Source organism: Hordeum vulgare, chromosome 3H (assembly GCF_904849725.1).
Source record: "Hordeum vulgare subsp. vulgare chromosome 3H, MorexV3_pseudomolecules_assembly, whole genome shotgun sequence".
In the NCBI taxonomy this organism is placed as follows: Eukaryota; Viridiplantae; Streptophyta; class Magnoliopsida; order Poales; family Poaceae; genus Hordeum; species Hordeum vulgare.
Genome location: NC_058520.1, coordinates 61,214,769 through 61,240,251, shown reverse-complemented (window position 1 = coordinate 61,240,251; position 25,483 = coordinate 61,214,769). Strand labels below are relative to the sequence as shown.

Genomic DNA, 25,483 nt, shown 5'->3' with positions numbered 1-25,483 from the left:
TATTCCTCACCCCACCTCCTCACACATCCTATACTCACCGTAATAACCAAAATGCATGTGAGGTAATATTATGGTGTGTACTTAAGTGCTTCTTAACACCCATCGTAAGAAACAAGTATGTCATGCACGCGAGATAATATTACAACATGCATGTGTGAGGTGAGGTAAAATTATAACACTCTCGGAAGAATTTAATGCATGTGAGGCAAGATTAGTCCACGTTGGTGAGGTAAGATTGTGAGGAGCGTGTGAGGTAAAATTATGACATCCAGCAAGAAATATATTTTGAGAGGTTATACACCTGGGTGAAGAATTACTTATTCTTCACCCTGGATGACGAATAGACTTTCTATATATATATATATATATATATATATATATATATATATATATATCAGTTATGTTGTAATGAAATGTTTAATTTGATCGCATTTAAATGTTTGCTAGTAACATTTCCTATACATAGATTATTATAGCAAAAATGCCCGTGCGTTGCAACGGGAGAAAAAGTATACATGATCCTCGAAAAAACAACAACACATCTAAGTTGATAAACATGAAACTGAAAATTTGTTACAACGCCAAGCCAAATTTGGTCATGCGTTTGTGCTAGCAAAACGTTGGGCCATGTAAAGCATCTCTTTTGCAGCATAACCCGAACAAATACAAAATACGGTGGCATCTAAATCTATCAATAAATTCAGTTGCATACCTTTGAGTCGTTAATTAATATTGTACCACTGTTCTTTGATAGATTACCATGCCCCTTCCTGAACTGAAACACCATAAAACAAAACATAGGACAACAGCAATCTTCATTTATCAAACAGAACAAAGAATGGTACTTAAATAAAACAATAAATTTGGTCTCATACTATCGATATTACAAATGAAAGGTTTTTCAACCATTAAATATCAAGACACTAATTAGTATCACATGAGTTGGCAAACGTGGAAGGATTAGCCGACTTGACCTACCAATATTAGACGCATCAATATTTTATTTGGCTAAGAGCAGTGAGCATGTCCATTGGCGTTACAAACCAAAGAATTGGTGTTTTTTCACAGAAACTCATGTGAAGTGCTGAGACATACCAGATTCCTAAATCAGGATTGCTCAAACCCCACCATAGTGTGCCTGTGCAACGTCAAATTCAGAAAATAAATGACAAGATATGACAAGAAAGAAAGGAAAATAAATATAGAAATAATCGCTGAATTTACAACACTATAGTTGATCGCAATAACATACTTGTGCCCCATAGCCATTAAAATTAGCTAATTTGGCCCGCAGTTATTGAATTTCTTGCCCCATCAAAATTATATTCTTTTCCATTACTTTCACTTGTTCCACCAACTCAAAATTCCACTTCTGCATGCTCTAATTCACACGCATTCTTGCAAATAAATAGAATTATACAAACCAATGATATTCAAAGTTTCCATTCAACAGATTTACCGAGATACTTGAGAGTCTGGTCCTGCAAAAGAGACTGCGTGTCGAGGTGTGTACCTTGCATATGTAAGTTCCTGTCATCTATGTGATTTGTCCCTACTAAGCTCATGCATGAGTGATGCAACCTTTGCAGAGAGTTCTTTCCTAACGGCGTGGAGCTTCTCGATTTCAGCACATAGATGCACAACCTCATCTCTCCAAGACTCATTTGATCTAAGTTCAGCTTGAAGCTTCCTTCTCTTGTCAACGAGCTTGTTGATATAAGCTCCATTATTGTCATTAATCTCTTCAATGATCATGTTCAGGTGACGGACTTCCTCCTTTTTTTCTTGGTAACTCCATCCGTTCCTCGGCTAAAGCATGACGATCAGCCATAAACCTGCAAAATTCAACCTCGTGCAACTGCATTGGCACTTTGCAAACTGATTGGGCTAGATTTACCAAACATTCCTCTTACCTAGTGTTGACACTCAAATGAAAAACACAACAGTAAAGGAGTGCACACCCGTCCTTGGTACCATGCAGTAACTTTATCTTCTCTGCAAGATTTAACATGTTTCACAACCTCACTTAACTAAGTATCAAATATTAGATATTGTTCACTTAAATGGTCAAATAAGAATGATTACCCTACTGGAATAATAGAGGGATTCACACACATCTAGCAGAACATATCTCTACCTAAAATTAAGGGAGTGACCTGGACTTTCAGCTTGATTCGGAAGTTGACATTGGTGGGGGTAGAGGAAGGGGCGGCTTGCTCACAAGGGATTAGAGTTTAGGGGCTAATTAATTTTAGATTTGGTGAGGAAATCATAGACAAATGAGTGTCGTGAAACCTGTTGTCCTTGTTATCTTGAAGTCGCAGTGCACTGTTGTACCACTCCAGACGAAAATAAATCAAGGGGGCTATGATAATCGTGCTATGCTAATCCTAATCCTTCTCTGCGAACAGCATCAGTTCCACTCACTTTTGCCAGGTTCTGGCCCAATCTGAACCAGGAACTACAACTGCCAGGGATTTTGCATCATGTACCGTATTACCGAAGTGGACAAAATGGAAAATCCGCAGACGAACAGAAATTCAGAAACCGTTGTCAATCAAAACTACTGAATGCTCTGATGGGTAGCTAGCTGAAGAAGGATGGGTGGTATCCATGAGGGGGGGCAAACGGACTTACAGTGGAAGACGTGCTTGGCGAGGGTGTCGTTGGGCATGAACTCGGCGACGAGCAGGCGCTCGTCCCCGTCGCAGCAGTAGCCGATGAGGTTGGCCAGCCGCCGGTGCCGCAGCCTGCCCACCCCCCTGGCCTCCTCCTGCGCACCAAACGAAACCGAACTGAAGCTGTGAGCTCGCGAATTTTTCCGGTCCGCGGCAGACAGAGAAAGACGGAGTGACGGACTCCGGGGTGTTGCAACGTACCGCGAACTGCTTGGGGTCGGGCCAGGCCATCTTGGCGAACTTCTTGACGGCGATCGCGCCGCGGCGGCCCTGCCCCTGCTGCTGCTGCAGGCGGCCTCTGTAGACGAAGTTGGGCGGCAAAGTCCCGCAGGTGCTCACCTAGATCCGGACGTCCCCGTCGTTCCGCGTCTAACGAAACAGAATTGGACCAAGCAAAGCCGTTCAACCGAGCGCCCCCTCTGAACATTCCTGAATCGGATCAAAATCTCTGTTTCACATCGTCACACTGACACATGTATCAACTCAAAAGCAGAGCATTGGTGATTTCCCTGCACAAAGCATTGACACACACGACAATTCGTAGGAATCACCCGCGGCAATAGGAGGAGACTTGAGCTGTGTGTCATTGGTAGTGCATCTCGTCGAGGACGACGGCGAGCGCGACGATGAAGGCGTAGTCGATGCCGGCGTTGACGGTGACGCTGTAGGCGTTCTTGCCCAGCAGCGCGCTGACCACGATGGAGCGGCGGTCGATCCTGGCGATGAGGGTGTCGGATTCGCCGAGGGAGACGGAGCAGGCGCCCTCGTGGTAGCTGTCGGTGATCCAGAAGTCCGGGGCCTGCTCGGCGTCGTTGCTGGCGAGGAAGACGCTGACCTTGGTGGACCACCGCAGCTGGATCACCGACGGCTTCACCACCGTGAAGAGCAGGTCCCGCCGGCTCGTGCTGTCCCCGCGGTACACCTTCCACCGCGTGTTCATCACCAGCGCCTGGAACCACCGGCCACCAACCATCCGCCGCGCGTCAGGGTCAGACAGTTGGAGAAGAAGGAATCAACGAGCTTGGAAACAGAGGGGGGGCGAAACGGAAAGGGAGAAGAAGACCCACCGATTCTTGGACGGTGAGGACGGGGCGACGGTGGGCGTCGGCGAGGAGGCAACGGCGGCGGAGGCTGAAGAGGACGTCGTCGACGCGCAGCAGCAGGGCGCCCGTGGCGGCGTCCGTGACGGTGAAGTCGTTGCCGGACATGCTGAGCGTCTTGGCCACCGCCAGCGCCGCCTCGTCCCCCGCGCAGAAGCGCGCAGATAGATCGGGAGAAGACCCCGATGCTTGACCCAGCCTGCCGCCTCCGCGTGCGCCTCCCGCCTCCCGCCTAGCTGTCGTCGAGGAGGTCGTCGGCGTCGTGGGCCGCGTCCCTGAGGCGGTGGATCCAGGCGGCGAGGGTGGGGTCGGAGGGGCGGCGCCGGGCGTGCTCGACGTCGGCGGCGGTCACCTTGAGGCGGAGGAGCTCATCGGAGAGGCGCGCAAGGTCGGCGCGCGCGTCCCCCGCTCCTCCCGGGAGGTAGCGCGCGAGGTCGTCGGCGAAGGACCTGGCCCGGTCGCCCAGGAACTGCAGCAGCGGCGACACCAGCCAAAGAAAACATATAGGGTCTTAATCATAAAAGTGAAATGTTTTCCTCACTAAAGAAAGGATTGCGGGTTTATTAACAGAAAACGGAAGGACATTTTTACAAAAATGACATGACGGACGACCAGAAACCCTATTTGCTTTATTATTAGGGAGAGATTTTGATGATTATACTAAGGCTCGTGGTTCTAGTCTTGCCCCGGACGGCTGGTGTGGAACTGATCGAGACTAGTACTTGCATGAAGTATACCGCAAAAGAATAGGTAAAAAAATTTCATATGTGTGTGCAAACTAATTCTCTTCTGTGCTTCATTAGGTGTGACGGCTTTTTTGCTGTCCATCTGTAGATTTTGCACGGGGTATATATTCCTTGGAGTTGCTACCGGTAGGCCAGTATGGGCGAGGCACCGTATCCACCAGTGTGCGTGGTGTACCAAAGCGCAGACGATCCCGGGTTTGGTCGGGCCCGACGGTCAGGGAGGCAGAGGGCACGCACAAGGTTACGGGGACAGCTATGGCCCGGCATTGACAAAGCTGACTGCGACTGGCCACAGATGTGGCCCCAACCTGGTTCCGGTTTTCTCGTATGATTTTTATTAAATGATCCCAAATTTATGGGAAACGCTTCTCGGCGGTGCGCCGGCCTCGGCCGGCCGCACGCGACCGCGCGGGCGTTCGCTGACTTGGTATGCAACTTTCTTCGTCTAAAATTGTTGCAACCGGCGTCATATTTGCTGCAAGCGTTTTGTTTTGCTACATCTGTCCGCTAAAAAAGCTGCATCCACGATTGGTTGCAACTCCAGTTTGTCGGATTTTCGTTACAATCGCTGTTTTTTTACTTTTGCTACAACCGTGTTAATTTTTGCTACAACTGGCTTCATTTTTTGCTGTAACCGTTCACTAAAAAAGTTGCATCCACGCCACGTAGATATTTGCTACAACCGGCGTTTGACTTTTTCTACCACGCACCATCAACTTCGTTTTTTTGCTACGATCACGGAGATATTTTTTGCTACAAATTTTGTTTTTTGTTGTAACCGTCGAAAAAATTGCTGCATCGCGTCGAAATTTGCTGCATCGTAGGAAAAAATGTTGCATGGAAGATCCAACGGTGCGGACGACGCGGGGTTGGTGGATCCTGTAGCTCGCGCGCGGCCGGGCGAAAGTTTCGGCCGACGCGCCGGCGCAGATCAGTCCCCCAAATTTATTATGTCGCACACTAAACCAAAAAACTTATTTGGTCGTCTCACCTCACCATTCACGCTTAACAGTTCTGCATGTAATATACATGTTTACGTGTCTTCTTTTTATGGGCATTTGATCGGTCGTGGTCTATGGTTGTCGGTCACGTCGCGAGGGTAGCTCTGAAGCGTCGGATGAAACGGTGTTGTATTGGCAGGATTGTGTGTGTTTTTTCTAATCCCGAGCATCATCGCAGCAGAACATCTGTTGTTCTAGTTGGATGTTCTAACGATCGTCTGATACACGTGATATATAGATGTGACACCATGAAAGTGAACCCGACATTCTGTTTGTCGTTTCCTCATTGTGCTCGTCTTATCGTTTGACGTTTCTCTTGCAATGCATAGCACGCCCTGCTATTTGGCATGGCTGATTATATATGTGGCGCCGCCTTCCAAATAGACATGTCATGTGATCGGCTGTGGCACGTGTAAATTAGGCGTGGCATGTCTTCTTCGGTGTCGTCTTCCAATTCGATGTTGCAGGCCGGCCTCGTCCGCCTCCTAGTTGACGAGTTTGTAATAGGCCCTCCCCCGAAACAAGTCGCCCTTTCGTAGCATCACTTTTCGAATCCAGAGAGCCACACTCGCAGGTCCATGTCCCCTTCCACTCCTCCCCTTGTTCCCCATAGACCCCAAGCCCATTCCAGGCAGCCCATCGTACACCGACGACTGCCCCTGGCCAAAGCAGCCGCTTGGACGCAACCCCTCATTGTATGAACCTCCGCCCAACCGTAAATCCCCAGCAGTCAAAAAGTGGAGACCATGCGGCATCAACCAGATCGGCCCAAAGCAGCAGGTAATCTTCTTATGAATCAACTTGGCACGATGTATATCATTTGTATATGACATACATTAGGTAATAGGAGGGTGCCAAGCAGTGCACATCTTTTTATATATTATGGCATGTCAGACCTGTCACACATGACATGGGTTAATGTTGGCTTTGTTACCTTTTTATGTAGGATGTTGTATCGTATTATAGTGCATTTACATCACGGCAACGCTCTTAACATGCAATCTGGCAGCGCTTGTGTGGAGTTTGTGAACACCCAAAGCCTTGCATTGTGTTTCCCTAAGGATCCAACTCTTGCTGAACTTGTTGATAAGGTGACGCAAGTGATGGATATGGAAAAACGTTCTGTAGTAAGGTTGGAAGCAAGGTATGACGCCGACACATGTCATAGGTTATTGTGCATGATGATCCCTCTAGCAAGGCTTATGCTTGGGCAAACTACAAGGCAATGGTCGGTGAATCTTGCGTGAAGATCCTTGTTGTATATGCAGTTGTCCAGCCAGATCATAACCTCTATGATATAGACCTCAACTGCGTGCCGACAGGCTGTGATTGCCGCGGCCATAGGTCAGGAGTAGGCAACCATAGTGTAGGCAGTCAAGAGTTCTACGATACCATGACCACGAGTCACCCCACGACAAAAGTTAGCACCCCTCTAACACATGATGTTTGTCGTGGGGATGTGGGTGCTTATTTTGATTTGAATAACGTTCCGGTAGAAGATCAAGGCAGCAACGACGACGGTGATGTAGGTTTGCCAGAAAGGACTCATTTGTTGATGATCCACACACATAGGATGGCCCGTGAGGTAGAAGAGGCTGCTGAAGAGGTGGATGCATATCTGGATGGAGATGGCACACAAGCTGAGCCATGTTTGGAAATAATGGCCCCAAAGCTTCCTCTCATAGAAATCTCAATGGAGTTGCACGCTCAGTAAACAACTTTTGCATAGGACGGACTTAACGACACAAGTTATGCAGCTTCTGAGGAGGAGGCGTCCGGCTTAGAATACCCGACGACACAGGCAGAGGACTCTGATGACAAAGATCTGGAAGATGAATAAGAGTTCACCTTGTTGGAAAACATACCCTTCCGCACCATATACTAATACGTCTCCAACGTATCAACTTTTTCGAACACTTTTGCTCTGGTTTTAACCTCTAATTTGCATGATTTGAATGAAACTAACCCAGACTTACGCTGTTTTTAGCACTACTACCTTGGTGTTATTTTTGTGCAGAAATAAATGTTCTTGAAATTGGGTAAAACTCAATGTGAATTATTTATGACATTTACAAGGAACGCAGCCACGGGCGACAAGCCAACAGGGCACGCCCCTAGGCCGCCCCCTCATGGCTTGTGGAGCCCACGTGGCTCCTCCAACCCTAGTTCTAGTCCTATAAAATCACATCTTCGGAGAAAAAAAATAAGAGAGAAGTTTTCATTGTGTTTCATGAGACGGAGCCGCCACCACCTCCAGTTCTTTCTTCACGGGGCTGATACGGAGTCCGTTTGGGGCTCCGAAGAGGGGGATTCGTCGCCGTCGTCATCACCAACCCTTCTCCATCAACACTGCTATGATGCTTACCACTGGGAGTGGGTAATTCCTTGGTAGGCTTGCTGGACGGTGGTGGGATTGGATGATATTGATCATGTAATCGAGTTAAGATTGATAGGGCTTGATCCCTAGTATACACTATGTTCTGAGATCGATGTTACTATGACTTTGCTATGCTTAATGCTTGTCACTAGGGCCAGAGTGCCGTGATTTTAGATCTGAACCTATTATGTTTTCATGAATATGAGAGTGATTTGGATCCTATCTTGCAAGTTGTAGTTGCCTATTACGTGTCTTGATCCGCAAACCCCAAGGTGACAATAATTGGGATTCTTTCTGGTGATTGCCCTAGCTTGAGGAGTTCATGTATTCACCATGTGTTAATGCTTGGTTCTGGTTCTCTTTTAAAAGGAGGCCTTAATATCCCTTAGTTTCCAATAGAACCCCGCTGCCATGTGAGGGTAGGACAAAACATGTCATGCAAGTTCTTACCGCAAGCACATATGACTATATACGGAATACATGCCTACATTATATTGATGTATTAGAACTAGTTCTGTGTCGCCCTAGTGTGTAACTGTTACATGATCAATGTCATCTAAATCATTATTCATCATCGATCCACGTGCATATGCTTTACATATACTGAATCTTGCTAAGTTACTGCTATTCCTCCTACTGTCACACATGCTACTCAATTGTTACTGCTACTACTGTTACCAAAATTGTTGTTATTATCGTTACTATTACTAGTATCATTTTGTGTGCTACTAAATCCTTCCTATAGAGAGATATTCCAGCTGCGGTTGAACTAACAACTCAATTGTTACGACCAATAAATATTCTTTGGCTCCCCTTGTGTGAAATCCATAAATTTTGGTGAAATACTACTCGTGAAGACTGTCGTGATCCCCTATACTTGTGGGTTGTCAAGACCTTTTTCTGGCAATGTTGCTGGGGATCATAGCTTTATTTATTGTGTTGACTTGAGGATATCCAATTGTCACTATGAAGAATCTGAAATATAATTGAACTAAGACAATCCCCTCTAGCACGAGAGGAGGTAAGGAACTGCCATCTAGCTCTGCTTTTGATTCACCTACTGTTTTGAATCAGCTTGTTACACCACCACCTGATGATCATCCTTATATATCACATGAACTTGATGATGCTACTTATGAAATTAATCATGATACTATTGCTACACATGTTGAAACTAAAACTGTGCCCCTGAGTGAATTACTAGATGCTCATATTGCTAGAGCTAGTGAACTTGAAAATGCTGAAATTGATGAAGATTTTGAATCACCTGTTACACCTCGACCACCTAATAGATATGAATCACGTTATGTACCTAAAGGTTATGTTATGGATGGTGGGGTAGCTAGAGACTTTCTTGCTTGCAAAGATAGAGATGATTTGAAAAAGTTATTATGCAAACTAAAAGAAAAATCTTTGATGGAGAAAATGAAACGTGATCCTAAATTTTCTAATTCTCCTATATTTTTGACTAATAAATACTATGAATTTGCTATAGACCCTGAATTAATTCATATAGTAGAGTGTGATCCTTTCCATGGTTATGGAAATGAAACTATGGTCGAACATCTTGTGAAACTGAATGATATTGCTGCTTTGTTCACCAATGATGAAAATATACAATACTATTACATCCTTAAGATTTTTTCCTTTCTCGCTGAAAGGTGAGGCCAAGGAATGGTTTCTTTCTCTTGCTCCTGGTTGTATGCGTATTCCCCAGGATATGCTTTATTACTTCTCTGGAAAATATTTTCCTGCTCATTAGAAACAAGCTGCCTTAGAGGAAATATTTAACTTTGTGCAGATTGAAGAAGAGAATCTACCTCAAGCTTGGGGGAGGCTTCTCCAGTTACTTAGAGCTTTGCCTCATTGTCCTCTTGATAAGAATGAAATTCTTGATACATTTTATAATGGATTAACCAATGCTTTCACATACTTCATTGATAGTTGTGTTGGTTATGTTTTTAGGGAAAGAACAATTGCACAAGCAGAAGAGTTACCAAATAATATATTGCAAAATGATTGATTGGACACTCCCTCAACAACCATCGGAACCTATTCAAAAGAAGAGAGGTGCTCTATTCCTCAGCGATGAAGATATGCAGGAAGCAAAAAGATCTATGAAAGAGAAAGGTATTAAAACTGAGGATGTCAACAAAGTACCACCGATTGAAGAAATACATGGACTTGATACCCCAACACGGGTAGTAGAGGTAAACTCTCTCCGTTCCTTTACTGAAAATGATATATCTTATGTTAAGACTCGTGATGAATGCATGGATGAATTTGATAATTATATTGTTAAACAAGTACACTTCAATAACTAAGTTAATGATCAATTGAATAATAATGCCATGTTGATAGATTGCTGAAGTGACTTGATGTTTAGAATTTCTAATGATGTGAAAGGCCTAGGTACATGCCTCTATGGTTCACACCCAACTAGATCAAGTAGCCAAGTCACCAAATTATTTGCTTGCTAAAATGAACAATATGAATGATCATGTTGTTAGATTAATGACTAGAGGAAGTAGAATGACTAAGGAACCCCTTTTCCCTAAAGGTTATCCTAAAATAATAGAATAGGATTCTCACAGAATTACTAATGAAACTCCTAGTCCCACTAAGAAGAAAAACAAAAAGAAAAATGATAGAACTTTGCATGCACCTATTGAACCTGATATTGAGAAACCCACTGAGAATCATAATGATGTTTCTATTTCTGATGCTGGGACACAATCTATAGAGAACATGAACTTAATGATAATGATAATGATAAACATGATGTTCATGTAGAAGATTCACCACGTATTAATAAGGAACCTAATAATGATGTTGATATAGAACCTGCCGAGGATCTTGATAACCCACCTCCTAAAAATAAACGTTATGATAAGAGTGACTTTGTTGCTAGAAAACATGGATGGGAAAGAGAGTCGTGTGTTCAAAAACCGATGTATTCCCTCAAAAGTCTTCTAAAAGTAGAGACCATGAAGAGTTTGAACGATTTACTGTAATGATTAGGCCTGTCTTTTTGCGCACCCGCTTGACTCATATATTGAAAATGCCTATGTATGCTAAGTACATGAAGGATATTATTACCAATAAAATAAAGATACCCAAAAATGAAATTCTACTATGCTTGCTAGTTACTCTTTTGATGGTGGAATACCTAAGAAGTTGGAAGATATGGGTATACCCATAATACATTGCTCTATTAAAAAAATTATGTTAAAACTGCTTTATGTGATTTAGGAGCTGGTGTTAGTTTTATGCCTTTCCCCCTTTATAAAAGACTTGAATTGGATAAGCTTACACCAACTGAGATATCTTTGCGAATGGCTGACAAATCCACTGCTTTACCTATTGGAATTTGCGAGGACGTCCCCGTTGTCCTTGCAAATGTTACTATCTTAACAAACTTTCTTATTCTTGATATGCCCGAGGACGACAATATGTCGATCATCCTTAGTAGACCTTTTCCAAATACTGTAGGGGTTGTCATCGATTAAAACAAAAGCAGGGCCACTCTTCATGTTAATGGCAAGCAATATACGGTGCATTTTCCGAAGAAGCAAACTTTGGTTAACAGTATTAATGTCATTGAGCCTATTCCTACGATCATCATTGGAGATTTTACCTTTCCTCTACCTACTGCCGAGAAAAAGAAATAGTATAATCTTATTGTGGGGGATATGCAAATTCCCATTGAGTTAACCTAGTGATATACAAAAATTCTCTGGTCTCATGTTAATCGGGAACGATAGTTAATAAGACTTGATCAACCTTATTAACGGATACTTTTCGAATGACGTGTGATTGATGAATTGAGTATTCACAACTGTGTGTACCCCAAGTTTATTCTCTGTTCTCTTAGCTATAGAAAAATAAAATGCCATGATCACCCTGTTTTCTGAGTTTTCCGTACCATAGAAAAATGACCCAAAAATAAAAAGTCTCACAATGTCCTAAAATTTTAACATGAGTTTTTCTGGATTAAATAAGAATGTTGGCATAAAAATAATAGCAGGGAGACACACGTGTGGGCCACAAGTCAATAGGGTGCCCCCTGGTCGTGTCGTGATGGCTTGTGGGACCCACAGGCCCCCGTGCCTTATCCCTTTAGCTCACATCATGCCCTACCTCCAGAATTGTTTTCCTAAATATCTCTCTCATGTTCTTCCTCCAGAAACTGAAATATTCATTCTCTTTGCTCGGAAACCCGTTTCTGAAACTGTTTTTAGCAAATTGTTCCTTCGTATGCGACTTCTCCATCTCTGCAGTTAGTTTTTGCCTTAGTGTTTTATATTTGGCATAAATTGATGCACTTGGTGTTGCAGAAAATGATCTTGCATGTTAAATTCTTTAAGTTCCAAGTAGCATGAATGCTTGATATATCTTCTCAGTATCCATATGATTAGTTGTTATCATTCTCATAAAGTTTTATTGACATATTTTTATGGTCCAAAAATTTCAGAAATTGTGTGTAGGAAAATGAACTTCTTAAGGGGATGTTCCTCTAGCAAGGGTTCTTTGAGCCGGAGTCCCAAGGGAGTTGCGGGGAGGATGGAGGATAGTGACATCAAGATCTTTCACAACACAGAGGTTAGGCCTTGTGAATGTCCATATACACCCTTCATGAGTGAAGCTAGTTTTTATGAAGAATTCATGCTATTGGTCGCAAATGCCGGCAAACCAACTTCCTCGCAGATAAGTGTGATCAGTACTATCTCCTTACTAATTCCTTCGTTCAAAACTTCTATTTCATAAACATGCCCGATGCTCCCACATTACGTTTTGACTTATATGCAACAAACTATGAATTGCCTCTTAATATATTTTGTGAAATATGCTTGCTTCCCTATGATGGGGGAATGCGTTATCCTAATCCTGACGATTTTAATGGTTTCCTCCTCACCTTAAATGTGGGGGAAACTAGGGGCATATCAAACGCCAGGGCCACTAGTTTGCATTTTCCTTCTGTGCATTATTTCTCTCTTTGTATAGGAAAATGCATAACTGCTATGGAGCAGGATGGTGGCCTCAGTGCCCCAACTCTGGCTATTTTGCGCCGCACACTTTATGGTGATAACACCTACAACCTAGGAGCTATTGTCGCGGGCAGCTTGCATCTTAATCGAAGCAAAGGCAAGATTCATCGTGGTATTTCTGCCACACGCCTGGCTAAATATTTTGAAGTGGCTATATGCCCCACTAATTATTTTTGCCCCACGTCTATCTCGATCACCAATCTATGATAGAACATAAATTCACTCATGCAATTGATATACCGTAGGTCATTCACTATAACTTACTATACAACGAGATTACTCGCGATATTATTGTGTTACCTGCACCTTCTTTGTTTAACTTCCATGCCACGAATGGGCACACCATCATGCGAGAAGACATAATTGCACACCATAACGAGTTGGCTGCTGTGGAGGTAGAGGCCCGGGATTGAGATGCTCAGGTGCCACCACAAGAGCACTTTCCTCGACCTAATAGTTACTACCAGTGGTGATTACCAAGCTAGGCAAAAGCCTAAGATTGGGGGACTACGTATTACATTCATGTTCACACACTTCATATAAATTGTCGGTGCTCATGCTCTTGCATTGTGTATCCATGTTAGATTTATTTTTCCGCTTTCTTCTTGTGTGTTTGAAAAACTTTAGACAATCCAAAAATATTCCTCGCTTCTTCTCGGTTTTTATTTCCCATTTAGTTAGCTATAGTATTAAAACAAACCCAAAAAGATTTCCTTTTGTTTGTGGGGGCTTTCCCGTGTAAATAGTTGTTCTTGTTCTTGTTTTCCATTAGTTTATTTCGCTTGCTTAAGGAAAACAAATACTCCAAAAATATTTTGGTATGTTTCTCTGAATTTCTTTTCCTTTTGTTGAGTCATGAATTGGAAGCCCATGATGAAAATGATGAGTGGCTCCCATATGCTTTATTGCTGATCTAACGAAGAGCCAACATTACCATGTATTCCCCTTTGTCTAAAATTATCGTGCAGATTCCAGCTTAGTCCACGACACACTTGCACTTTTATCATTATCACATCATTTGGTCGTGCTAGTGAATGGAAATAATGAAGATATTTGATGAAGTGATCGTGGCAAAGGAAATGGGTATGAACTCTACTTGTTTTTCCTTTTTGTAAATATGTTGGCTTGTTCGATCTCAATTCAGTATATCATGAGTGAACATGTTTGTGGTGACAATTAGAGATCATAGCTTTTCATGCCATGCTTAAATATCTTGGAGTAATAATGATTTACCTTGTGTGTCAACATGCATTAAAATGGTTATGATGTGATATGATAGTATGATATTTTCCTCCAAGTAATTTGACTGGTTTGACTTGGCCCATGTGCAAACATGTGGTTGATTCAAAACCAATGCAACATTCATAATATTTAAATTCAGAGTGTTTATATCCTACTTATGCTTTGCCCAAAGTTGATTATTTTCAATGCATGTTCATGACCGTTGTTTCTCTCTACCTGGTCATTTCCCAATATTTTGCTAGCTTCCACGTGTACTAATCAGGAATGCTGCTTGTGCATCCAACATCCTTAAAACCAAGTTATGCCACTTGAGTCCACCATACCTACTTATATGCAGTATTACCCTGTGATACGTCCATTTTTCATCATGTTTTTCTACTATTATTTATAGTGTTTTTATGCATTATACCACTTTATGGAGTAATTCTAATGTCTTTTCTCTTATAATATGCAAGGTTTACACCAAGAGGGAGAATGCCGGCAAATGGAATTCTGGACCTGAAAAAGCTACGTCACAGATACCTATTCTACACACCTCCAAATGGGCTGAAACTTCACAAGGATTTTTTAGGGATTAAATAAGAAATATTGGTGGAAAGAAGCACCAGAGGGGGCTCCAAGTGGCCACTAGGCACGAGGGTGCGCCAACCCCCTAGCGCAGCCTCGCGGGTCGTGGCCCACCCAGCAAAGTTCTAGTATATATTCTCTCTTGACCTGAAAAAGGGAGGAGAGGACTTTTGGGATGGAGCGCCGCCGTCTCGAGGCGGAACTTGGGCACGAGCACTTTTTCCCTCCGGTGGAGCGATTCAGCTGAGGGAACTTCATTCCCCGAGGAGGATATCGAGGCCATCGTCATCACCAACAACCCTCACATCTTGGGGAGGCCAATCTTCATCAACATCTTCAATAGAAAGATGACCCACAAGTATAGGGGATCAATCGTAGTCCTTTTGATAAGTAAGAGTGTCGAACCCAATGAGGAGCAGAAGGATCTGACAAGTATTTTTCAGCAAGGAAATATCTGCAAGCACTGAAATTGTCGGTAACAAGTGATTGTGTGGTGAGATGATTCATAGCAAGCAACAAGTAACAAATGTAGCAACAGTGCAGCAAAGTGTCCCAATCCCTTTTGTAGCAAGGGACAAGACTGGACAAAGTCTTATAGGAGGAAAACGCTCCCGAGGACACATGGAAATTTCTGTCATGCTAGTTTCATCATGTTCATATGATTCGCGTTCGTTACTTTGATAGTTTGATATGTGGGTGGACCGGCGCTTGGGTACTGCCCTTACTTGGACAAGCATACCACTTATGATTAACCCCTCTCGCAAGCATCCGCAACTACGAAAGAAGAATTAAGACAAAGTCTAACCATAGCATTAAACTAGTGGATCCAAATCAGCCCCTTACGAAGTAACCCATAAACTAGGGTTTAAGCTTCTGTCACTCTAGCAACCCATCATCTACTTACTACTTCCCAATGCCTTCCTCTAGGCCCAAATAATGGTGAAGTGTTATGTAGTCGACGTTCACATAACACCACTAGAGGAAAAACAACATATCAAAATATCGAACGAATACCAAATTCACATGACTATTATTAGCATGACTTATCCCATGTCCTCAGGAACAAAAGTAACTACTAACAAAGCATAATCATAATCATGATCAGAGGTGTAATGAGTAGCATCAAGGATCCGAACATAAACTCTTCCACCAAGTAATCCAACTAGCATCAACTACAAAGAGTAATCAACACTACTAGCTGTTGGGGAACGTCGCATGGGAAACAAAAAATTTCCTACGCGCACGAAGACCTATCATGGTGATGTCCATCTACGAGAGGGGATGAGTGATCTACGTACCCTTGTAGACCGTACAGCAGAAGCCTTAGTGAACGCGGTTGATGTAGTGGAACGTCCTCACGTCCCTCGATCCGCCCCGCGATCAGTCCCACGATCTAGTATCGAACGGACGGCACCTCCGCGTACAACACACGTACAACTCGACGATGATCTCAGCCTTCTTGATCCAGCAAGAGAGACGGAGAGGTAGAAGAGTTCTCCGGCAGCGTGACGGCGCTCCGGAGGTTGGTGATGACCTTGTCTCAGCAGGGCTCCGCCCGAGCTCCGCGGAAACGCGATCTAGAGGAAAAACCGTGGAGGTATGTGGTCGGGCTGCCGTGGAAAAGTCGTCTCAAATCAGCCCTAAAACCTCCGTATATATAGGTGGGAGAGGGGGGGGCCTTGCCTTGGGGCTCAAGGAGCCCCAAGGGGGTCGGCCGAGCCAAGGGGGGAAGGTCTCCCCCCCCAAACCGAGTTGGACTTGGTTTGGTGGGTGGGAGTCCTTCCTTCCCTTCCCACCTCCTCCTTTTTTTTCTTTCTCTTTGATTTTTCTTCCAATGCGCATAGGGCCCTTTTGGGCTGTCCCACCAGCCCACTAAGGGCTGGTGCGCCACCCTCAAGGCCTATGGGCTTCCTCGGGGTGGGTTGCCCCCCCGGTGAACTCCCGAAACCCATTCGTCATTCCCGGTACATTCCCGGTAACTCCGAAAACCTTCCGGTAATCAAATGAGGTCATCCTATATATCAATCTTTGTTTTCGGACCATTCCGGAAACCCTTGTGACGTCCGTGATCTCATCCAGGACTCCGAACAACATTCGGTAACCAACCATATAACTCAAATATGCATAAAACAACGTCGAACCTTAAGTGTGCAGACCCTGCGGGTTCGAGAACTATGTAGACATGACCCGAGAGACTCCTCGGTCAATATCCAATAGTGGGACCTGGATGCCCATATTGGATCCTACATATTTTACGAAGAACTTATTGTTTGAACCTCAGTGTCAAGGATTCATATAATCTCGTATGTCATTCCCTTTGTCCTTCGGTATGTTACTTGCCCGAGATTCGATCGTCAGTATCCGCATACCTATTTCAATCTCGTTTACCGGCAAGTCTCTTTACTCGTTCCGTAATACAAGATCCCGCAACTTACACTAAGTCACATTGCTTGCAAGGCTTATGTGTGATGTTGTATTATCGAGTGGGCCCCGAGATACCTCTCCGTCACACGGAGTGACAAATCCCAGTCTTGATCCATACTAACTCAACTAACACCTTCGGAGATACCTGTAGAGCATCTTTATAGTCACCCAGTTACATTGCGATGTTTGATACACACAAAGTATTCCTCCGGTACGCAGAAAATAGTAGCAACAAAATGACACGATCAACATGCTACGTCTATTAGTTTGGGTCTAGTCCATCACGTGATTCTCCTAATGACGTGATCCAGTTATCAAGCAACAACACCTTGTTCATAATCAGAAGACACTAACTATCTTTGATCAACTGGCTAGCCAACTAGAGGCTTGCTAGGGACAGTGTTTTGTCTATGTATCCACACATGTAAATGAGTCTTCATTCAATACAATTATAGCACGGATAATAAACGATTATCTTGATACAGGAATTATAATAATAACTATATTTATTATTGCCTCTAGGGCATAATTCCAACAGTCTCCCACTTGCACTAGAGTCAATAATCTAGCCCTCACATCATCATGCGAATTACATTGTAATAAATCTAACACCCATACAGTTCTGGTGTTGATCATGCTTAGCCCGTGGAAGAGGTTTAGTCAGCGGGTCTGCTACATTCAGATCCGTGTGCACTTTGCATATATTTACGTCCTCTCCTTCGACGTAGTCGCGGATGAGGTTGAAGCGTCGTTTGATGTGTCTGGACTTCTTGTGAAATCGTGGTTCCTTTGCTAAGGCAATGGCACCCATGTTGTCACAGAACAAGGTTATTGGATTCAGTGCGCTCGGCACCACTCCAAGATCCGTCATGAATTGCTTCATCCAGACAACCTCCTTAGCCGCCTCCGAGGCAGCCATGCACTCCGCTTCACATGTAGAATCTGCTACGACGCTTTGCTTGGAACTGCACCAGCTTACCACACCCCCATTAAGAATAAATACGTATCCGGTTTGCGACTTAGAGTCGTCCGGATCTGTGTCAAAGCTTACATCGACGTAACCTTTTACGGCGAGCTCTTCGTCACCTCCATACACGAGAAACATCTCCTTAGTCCTTTTCAGGTACTTCAGGATATTCTTGACCGCTGTCCAGTGATCCACTCCTGGATTACTCTGGAACCTACCTGCCATACTTATGGCCAGGCTAACGTCCGGTCTAGTGCAAAACATTGCATACATGATAGAACCTATGGCTGAAGCATAGGGGACGGAGCGCATATGCTCTCTATCTTCATCAGTTGCTGGGCACTAAGTCTTACTCAATCTCGTACCTTGTAAAACTGGCAAGAACCCTTTCTTGGACTGTTCCATTTTGAACCTCTTCAAAACTTTATCAAGGTATGTGCTTTGTGAAAGTCCTATCAGGCGTTTTGATCTATCCCTGTAGATCTTAATGCCTAGAATGTAAGCAGCTTCTCCTAGGTCCTTCATAGAGAAACTTTTATTCAAGTAATCCTTTATGCTCTCCAAAAACTCCACGTTGTTTCCAATCAGCAATATGTCATCCACATATAATATTAGAAACGCCACAGAGCTCCCACTCACTTTCTTGTAAATACAAGATTCTCCAACCACTTGTATAAACCCAAATGCTTTGATCACCTCATCAAAGCGTTTGTTCCAACTCCGAGATGCTTGCACCAGTCCATAAATGGATCGCTGGAGCTTGCACACCTTGTCAGCATTCTTAGGATCGACAAAACCTTCGGGTTGCATCATATACAATTCTTCCTTAAGGAAACCGTTAAGGAACGCCGTTTTGACAAATAATCGAAAAATGCAGCTATTGCTAACATGATTCTGACGGACTTAAGCATCGCTACGGGTGAGAATGTCTCATCGTAGTCAACTCCTTGAACTTGTGAAAAACCCTTTGCCACAAGTCGAGCTTTATAAACGGTCACATTGCCGTCAGCGTCCGTCTTCCTCTTAAAGATCCATTTGTTCTGAATAGCCTTGCGGCCCTCAGGTAGTACTTCCAAAGTCCACACTTTGTTCTCATACATGGATCCTATCTCGGACTTCATGGCTTCTAGCCATTTCTTGGAATCTGGGCCCACCATTGCTTCTTTATAATTTGCAGGTTCATTGTTGTCTAACAACATGATTGATAAGACGGGATTACCGTACCACTCTGGAGCAGCACGTGGTCTCGTCGACCTGCGTGGTTCGACAGAAACTTGAACCGGAGTTTCATGATCATCATCATTAACTTCCTCCTCAACCGGCGTCGCAACGACAAAGGTTTCCCCTTGCCCTGCGCCACCATCCAGAGGGATGAGAGGTTCGACAACCTCGTCAAGTTCTATCTTCCTCCCACTCAATTCTCTCGAGAGAAACTCCTTCTCGAGAAAAGCTCCGTTTTTAGCAACAAACACTTTGCCCTCGGATTTGAGATAGAAGGTGTACCCAACTGTCTCTTTTGGGTAACCTATGAAGACGCACTTTTCCGCTTTGGGTTCCAGCTTTTTAGGCTAAAGCTTTTTGACATAAGCATCACATCCCCAAACTTTAAGAAACGACAACTTTGGCCTTTTGCCATACCACAGTTCATATGGTGTCGTCTCAACGGATTTTGATGGTGCCCTATTTAAAGTGAATGCAGCTGTTTCTAATGCATAGCCCCAAAACGATAACGACAAATCGGTAAGAGACATCATAGATCACACCATCTCTAATAAAGTACGATTACGACGTTCGGACACACCATTACACTGTGGTGTTCCAGTCGGTGTTAACTGTGAAACAATTCCACATTGTCTTAAGTGAGCACCAAACTCGAAACTCAGATATTCACCCCCACGATCAGACCGTAGGAACTTGATCTTCTTGTTACGATGATTTTCAACTTCACTCTGAAATTGCTTGAACTTTTCAAATGTCTCAGAGTTGTGCTTCATTAAGTAGACATAACCATATCTACTCAAATCGTCAGTGAAGGTGAGAAAATAACGATATCCGCCGTGTGCCTCTATGCTCATCGGACCACACACATCGGTATGTATGATTTCCAACAAGTCACTTGCACGCTCCATTGTTCCGGAGAACGGAGTCTTAGTCATCTTGCCCATGAGGCATGGTTCGCACGTGTCAAGTGAATCAAAGTCAAGTGACTCCAAAAGTCCATCGGCATGGAGTTTCTTCATGCGCTTTACACCAATATGACCTAAGCGGCAGTGCCACAAAAATATGGCGCTATCATTGTTAACTCTAACTCTTTTGGTCTCATTGTTATGTATGTGTGTATCGCTATCAAGATTCCATATGAACAATCCTGTCACATTGGGTGCATGACCATAAAAGATGTTACTCATAGAAATAGAACAACCATTATTCTCTGACTTAAAAGAGTAACCGTCTCGCAATAAACAAGATCTAGATATAATGTTCATGCTCAACGCAGGCACTAAATAACAATGATTTAAGTTCATAACTAATCCTGATGGTAACTGAAGTGAAACTGTGCCGACGGATGATTGCATCAACCTTGGAACCATTTCCTACGCGCATCGTCACTTCATCTTTCGCCAACCTTCGTCTATTCCGCAGTTCCTGTTTCGAGTTGCAAATATGAGCAACAGAACCGGTATCGAATACCCAGGCACTACTACGAGAGCCGGTTAAGTACACATCAATAACATGTATATCAAATATACCTGATTTTTCTTTGGCCGCCTTCTTATCTGCCAGATACTTGGGGCAATTGCGCTTCCAGTGCCCATACCCTTGCAATAGTAACACTCTGTTTCAGGCTTAGGTCCAGCTTTGGGTTTCTTCGTCGGATTGGCAACAGGCTTGCCGCTCTTCTTTGAATTACCCTTCTTGCCTTTGCCATTTCTCTTGAAACTAGTGGTCTTATTCACCATCAACACTTGATGCTCTTTACGGAGTTCACACTCTGCGACTTTCAGCATCGCAAACAACTCACCGGGTGACTTGTTCATCCCTTGCATGTTGTAGTTCAACACAAAGCCTTTATAGCTTGGCGGCAGTGATTGAAGGATTCTGTCAGTGATAGCCTCTTGCGGGAGTTCAATCCCCAGCTCAGCTAGACGGTTTGAGTACCCAGACATTTTGAGCACATGTTCACTGACAGACGAGTTCTCCTCCATCTTGCAAGCATAGAATTTATCGGAGGTCTCATACCTCTCGATCCGGGCGTTCTTCTGAAAGATAAACTTCAACTCCTGGAACATCTCAAATGCTCCATGACGCTCAAAGCGACGTTGAAGTCCCGGTTCTAAGCCATACAAGACTGCACATTGAACTACTGAGTAGTCCTCCTTACGTGCTAACCAAGCGTTCTTAACATCCTGATCAGCCGTAGCGGGTGGTTCATCTCCTAGCGCAGCATTAAGGACATAATCCTTCTTCCCAGCTTGTAAGATTAGCTTAAGATTACGAGCCCAGTCTACAAAGTTGCTTCCATCATCTTTCAACTTAGCTTTCTCTAGGAACGTATTAAAATTCAGGGTGACTGTCGCGTGAGCCATGATCTACAACACAAATATATTCAAAGTGGACTTAGACTATGTTCAAGATAATTAGAGTTTAACTTAATCAAATTATTCGCTAAACTCCCACTCAAAAAGTACATTTCTCTAGTCATTTGAGTGGTTCATGATCCACTTACACTAGCTCAAGTCCGATCATCACGTGAGTTGAGTATAGTTTCAGTGGTAAGCATCCCTATGCTAATCATATCATCTATACGATTCATGATCGACCTTTCGGTCTCATGTGTTCCTAGGCCATGTCTGCACATGCTAGGCTCGTCAAGCTTAACCCGAGTGTTCCGCGTGCGCAACTGTTTTGCACCCGTTGTATGTGAACGTTGAGTCTATCATACCCGATCATCACGTGGTGTCTCGAAACGACGAACTGTAGCAACGGTGCACAGTCGGGGAGAACACAATTTCGTCTTGAAATTTTAGTGAGAGATCACCTCATAATGCTACCGTCGTTCTAAGCAAAATAAGGTGCATAAAAGGATTAACATCACATGCAATTCATAAGTGACATGATATGGCCATCATCACGTGCTTCTTGATCTCCATCACCAAAGCACCGGCACGATCTTCTTGTCACCGGCGCGACACCATGATCTCCATCAACGTGTCGCCATCGGGGTTGTCGTGCTACTCATGCTATTACTACTAAAGCTACATCCTAGCAAAATAGTAAACGCATCTGCAAGCACAAACATTAGTATAAAGACAACCCTATGGCTCCTGTCGGTTGCCGTACCATCGACGTGCAAGTCGATATTATCTATTACAACATGATCATCTCATACATCCAATATATCACATCACATTGTTGGCCATATCACATCACAAGCATAGCCTGCAAAAACAAGTTAGACGTCCTCTAATTTTGTTGTTGCATGTTTTACGTGGTGACCATGGGTATCTAGTAGGGTCGCATCTTACTTATGCAAACACCACAACAGAGATATATGAGTTGCTATTTAACCTCATCCAAGGACCTCCTCGGTCAAATCCGATTCAACTAAAGTTGGAGAAACCGACACTTGCCAGTCATCTTTGAGCAACGGGGTTACTCGTAGCGATGAAACCAGTCTCTCGTAAGCGTACGAGTAATGTCGGTCCAAGCCGCTTCAATCCAACAATACCGCGGAATCAAGAAAAGACTAAGGAGGGCAGCAAAACGCACATCACCGCCCACAAAAACTTTTGTGTTCTACTCGAGAACACATCTACGCATGAACCTAGCTCATGATGCCACTGTTGGGGAACGTCGCATGGGAAACAAAAATTTTCCTACGCGCACGAAGACCTATCATGGTGATGTCCATCTACGAGAGGGGATGAGTGATCTACGTACCCTTGTAGACCATACAGCAGAAGCGTTAGTGCACGCGGTTGATGTAGTGGAACGTCCTCACGTCCCTCGATCCGCCCCGCGAACTATCCCGCGATCAGTCCCACGATCTAGTACCGAACGGACGGCACCTCCGCGTTCAGCACACGTACAGCTCGACGATGATCTCGGCCTTCTTGATCCAGCAAGAGAGACGGAGAGGTAGAAGAGTTCTCCGGCAGCATGACGGTGCTCCGGAGGTTGGTGATGATCTTGTCTCAGCAGGGCTCCGCCCGAGCTCCGCGGAAACGTGATCTAGAGGAAAAACCGTGGAGGTATGTGGTCGGCCTGCCGTGGAAAAGTCGTCTCAAATCAGCCCTAAAACCTCCGTATATATAGGTGGGAGAGGGGGGGCCTTGCCTTGGGGCTCAAGGAGCCCCAAGGGGGTCGGCCGAGCCAAGGGGGGAAGGTCCCCCCCCAAACCGAGTTGGACTTGGTTTGGTGGGTGGGAGTCCTTCCTTCCCTTCCCACCTCCTCCTTTTTTTTTCTTTCTCTTTGATTTTTCTTCCAATGCGCATAGGGCCCTTTTGGGCTATCCCACCAGCCCACTAAGGGCTGGTGCGCCACCCTCAAGGCCTATGGCCTTCCCCGGGGTGGGTTGCCCCCCCGGTGAACTCCCGGAACCCATTCATCATTCCCGGTACATTCCGGTAACTCCGAAAACCTTCCGGTAATCAAATGAGGTCATCCTATATATCAATCTTCGTTTCCGGACCATTCCGGAAACCCTCGTGACATCCGTGATCTCATCCAGGACTCCGAACAACATTCGGTAACCAACCATATAACTCAAATATGCATAAAACAACATCGAACCTTAAGTGTGCAGACCCTGCGGGTTCGAGAACTATGTAGACATGACCCGAGAGACTCCTCGGTCAATATCCAATAGGGGGACCTGGATGCCCATATTGGATCCTACATATTCTACGAAGAACTTATCGTTTGAACCTCAGTGTCAAGGACTCATATAATCCCGTATGTCATTCCCTTTGTCCTTCGGTATGTTACTTGCCCGAGATTCGATCGTCAGTATCCGCATACCTATTTCAATCTCGTTTACCGGCAAGTCTCTTTACTCGTTCCGTAATACAAGATCCCGCAACTTACACTAAGTCACATTGCTTGCAAGGCTTATGTGTGATGTTGTATTACCGAGTGGGCCCCGAGATACCTCTCCGTCACACGGAGTGACAAATCCCAGTCTTGATCCATACTAACTCAACTAACACCTTCGGAGATACCTGTAGAGCATCTTTATAGTCACCCAGTTACGTTGCGACGTTTGATACACACAAAGTATTCCTCCGGTGTCAGTGAGTTATATGATCTCATGGTCATAGGAACAAATACTTGACACGCAGAAAACAGTAGCAACAAAATGACACGATCAACATGCTACATCTATTAGTTTGGGTCTAGTCCATCACGCGATTCTCCTAATGACGTGATCCAGTTATCAAGCAACAACACCTTGTTCATAATCAGAAGACACTGACTATCTTTGATCAACTGGCTAGCCAACTAGAGGCTTGCTAGGGACAGTGCTTAATCTATGTATCCACACATGTAAATGAGTCTTCATTCAATACAATTATAGCACGGATAATAAACGATTATCTTGATACAGGAATTATAATAATAACTATATTTATTATTGCCTCTAGGGCATAATTCCAACACTAGCAACCTTACAAGTACCAATCGGAGTCGCGAGACGGAGATTGGTTACAAGAGATGAACTAGGATTTGGAGATGAGATGGTGTTGATGAAGATGTTGATGGTGACGTGTCCCCTCCGATGAGAGGAGTGTTGGTGATGACGATGGCGACGATTTCCCCCTCCGGGAGGGAAGTTTCCCCGGCAGGATCGTCCTGCCAGAGCTCTAGATTGGTTGTGCTCAAGTTTCGCCTCGTGGCGGCGACGAAACCACGAAAAAGCTCCCTTCTGATTTTTTCCTAGATGAAACCCTCCATATAGCAAAAGAGGGGGGCCAGTGGGCCAGTGGGCTGCCCACAAGCCCCCATGGCGCGACCTAGGGGGTGGCCGCGCCGTGCAGGCTTGTGGGCACCCCCTGGTGCCCCTCCGGCACTTCTTCGGCCCAGTATTTTTTTTTATAAATTGGGAAAAAAATCTCCGTTGATTTGCACGGCGTTTGGAGTTGCGCAGTATAGGTATCTCAACTTTGCTCCACTTTCAGGCCAGAATTCCAGTTGCCGGTATTCTCCCTCTTCATGTAAACCTTGCAAAATAAGAGAGAAAAGGCATAAGAATAGTATCGTGAAGTCAAATAACAGCCAAAGAAGCGATAAATATCAATATGAAAACATGATGCAAAATGGACGTATCATAGCA

The 25,483-nt window shown here is 44.3% G+C and overlaps 1 protein-coding gene and 1 long non-coding RNA gene across 3 annotated transcripts in view; both read right to left on the bottom strand.

Annotated features, from left to right (window-relative positions):
- Positions 1-522: 522 nt before the first annotated feature.
- On the bottom strand, positions 523-2,725 carry LOC123442969. 2 transcript variants are annotated; one of them, XR_006630545.1, is made up of 4 exons: positions 2,638-2,725; positions 1,514-1,835; positions 1,096-1,138; positions 523-775 (listed from the first exon to the last, which is right to left on the bottom strand). It is a non-coding gene; the product is annotated as an uncharacterized LOC123442969 (long non-coding RNA). The 2 variants fall into 2 exon arrangements; XR_006630544.1 differs by lacking the exon at positions 2,638-2,725 and having other exon boundaries at positions 1,514-1,907.
- A 370-nt stretch (positions 2,726-3,095) lies between these two features.
- The window catches only part of LOC123441483 (protein LURP-one-related 15-like), a 37,324-nt gene continuing 14,936 nt past the window's right edge, over positions 3,096-25,483 (bottom strand). Inside the window, exons 2-4 of the mRNA XM_045117900.1 lie at positions 4,162-4,288; positions 3,746-4,109; positions 3,096-3,627 (exon numbers count right to left, since the gene is read on the bottom strand). Coding sequence (XP_044973835.1) covers positions 3,262-3,627; positions 3,746-4,109; positions 4,162-4,288 — 857 coding nt within the window. The 3' untranslated portion in view covers positions 3,096-3,261. The remainder of the gene's footprint in view (positions 3,628-3,745; positions 4,110-4,161; positions 4,289-25,483) is intronic.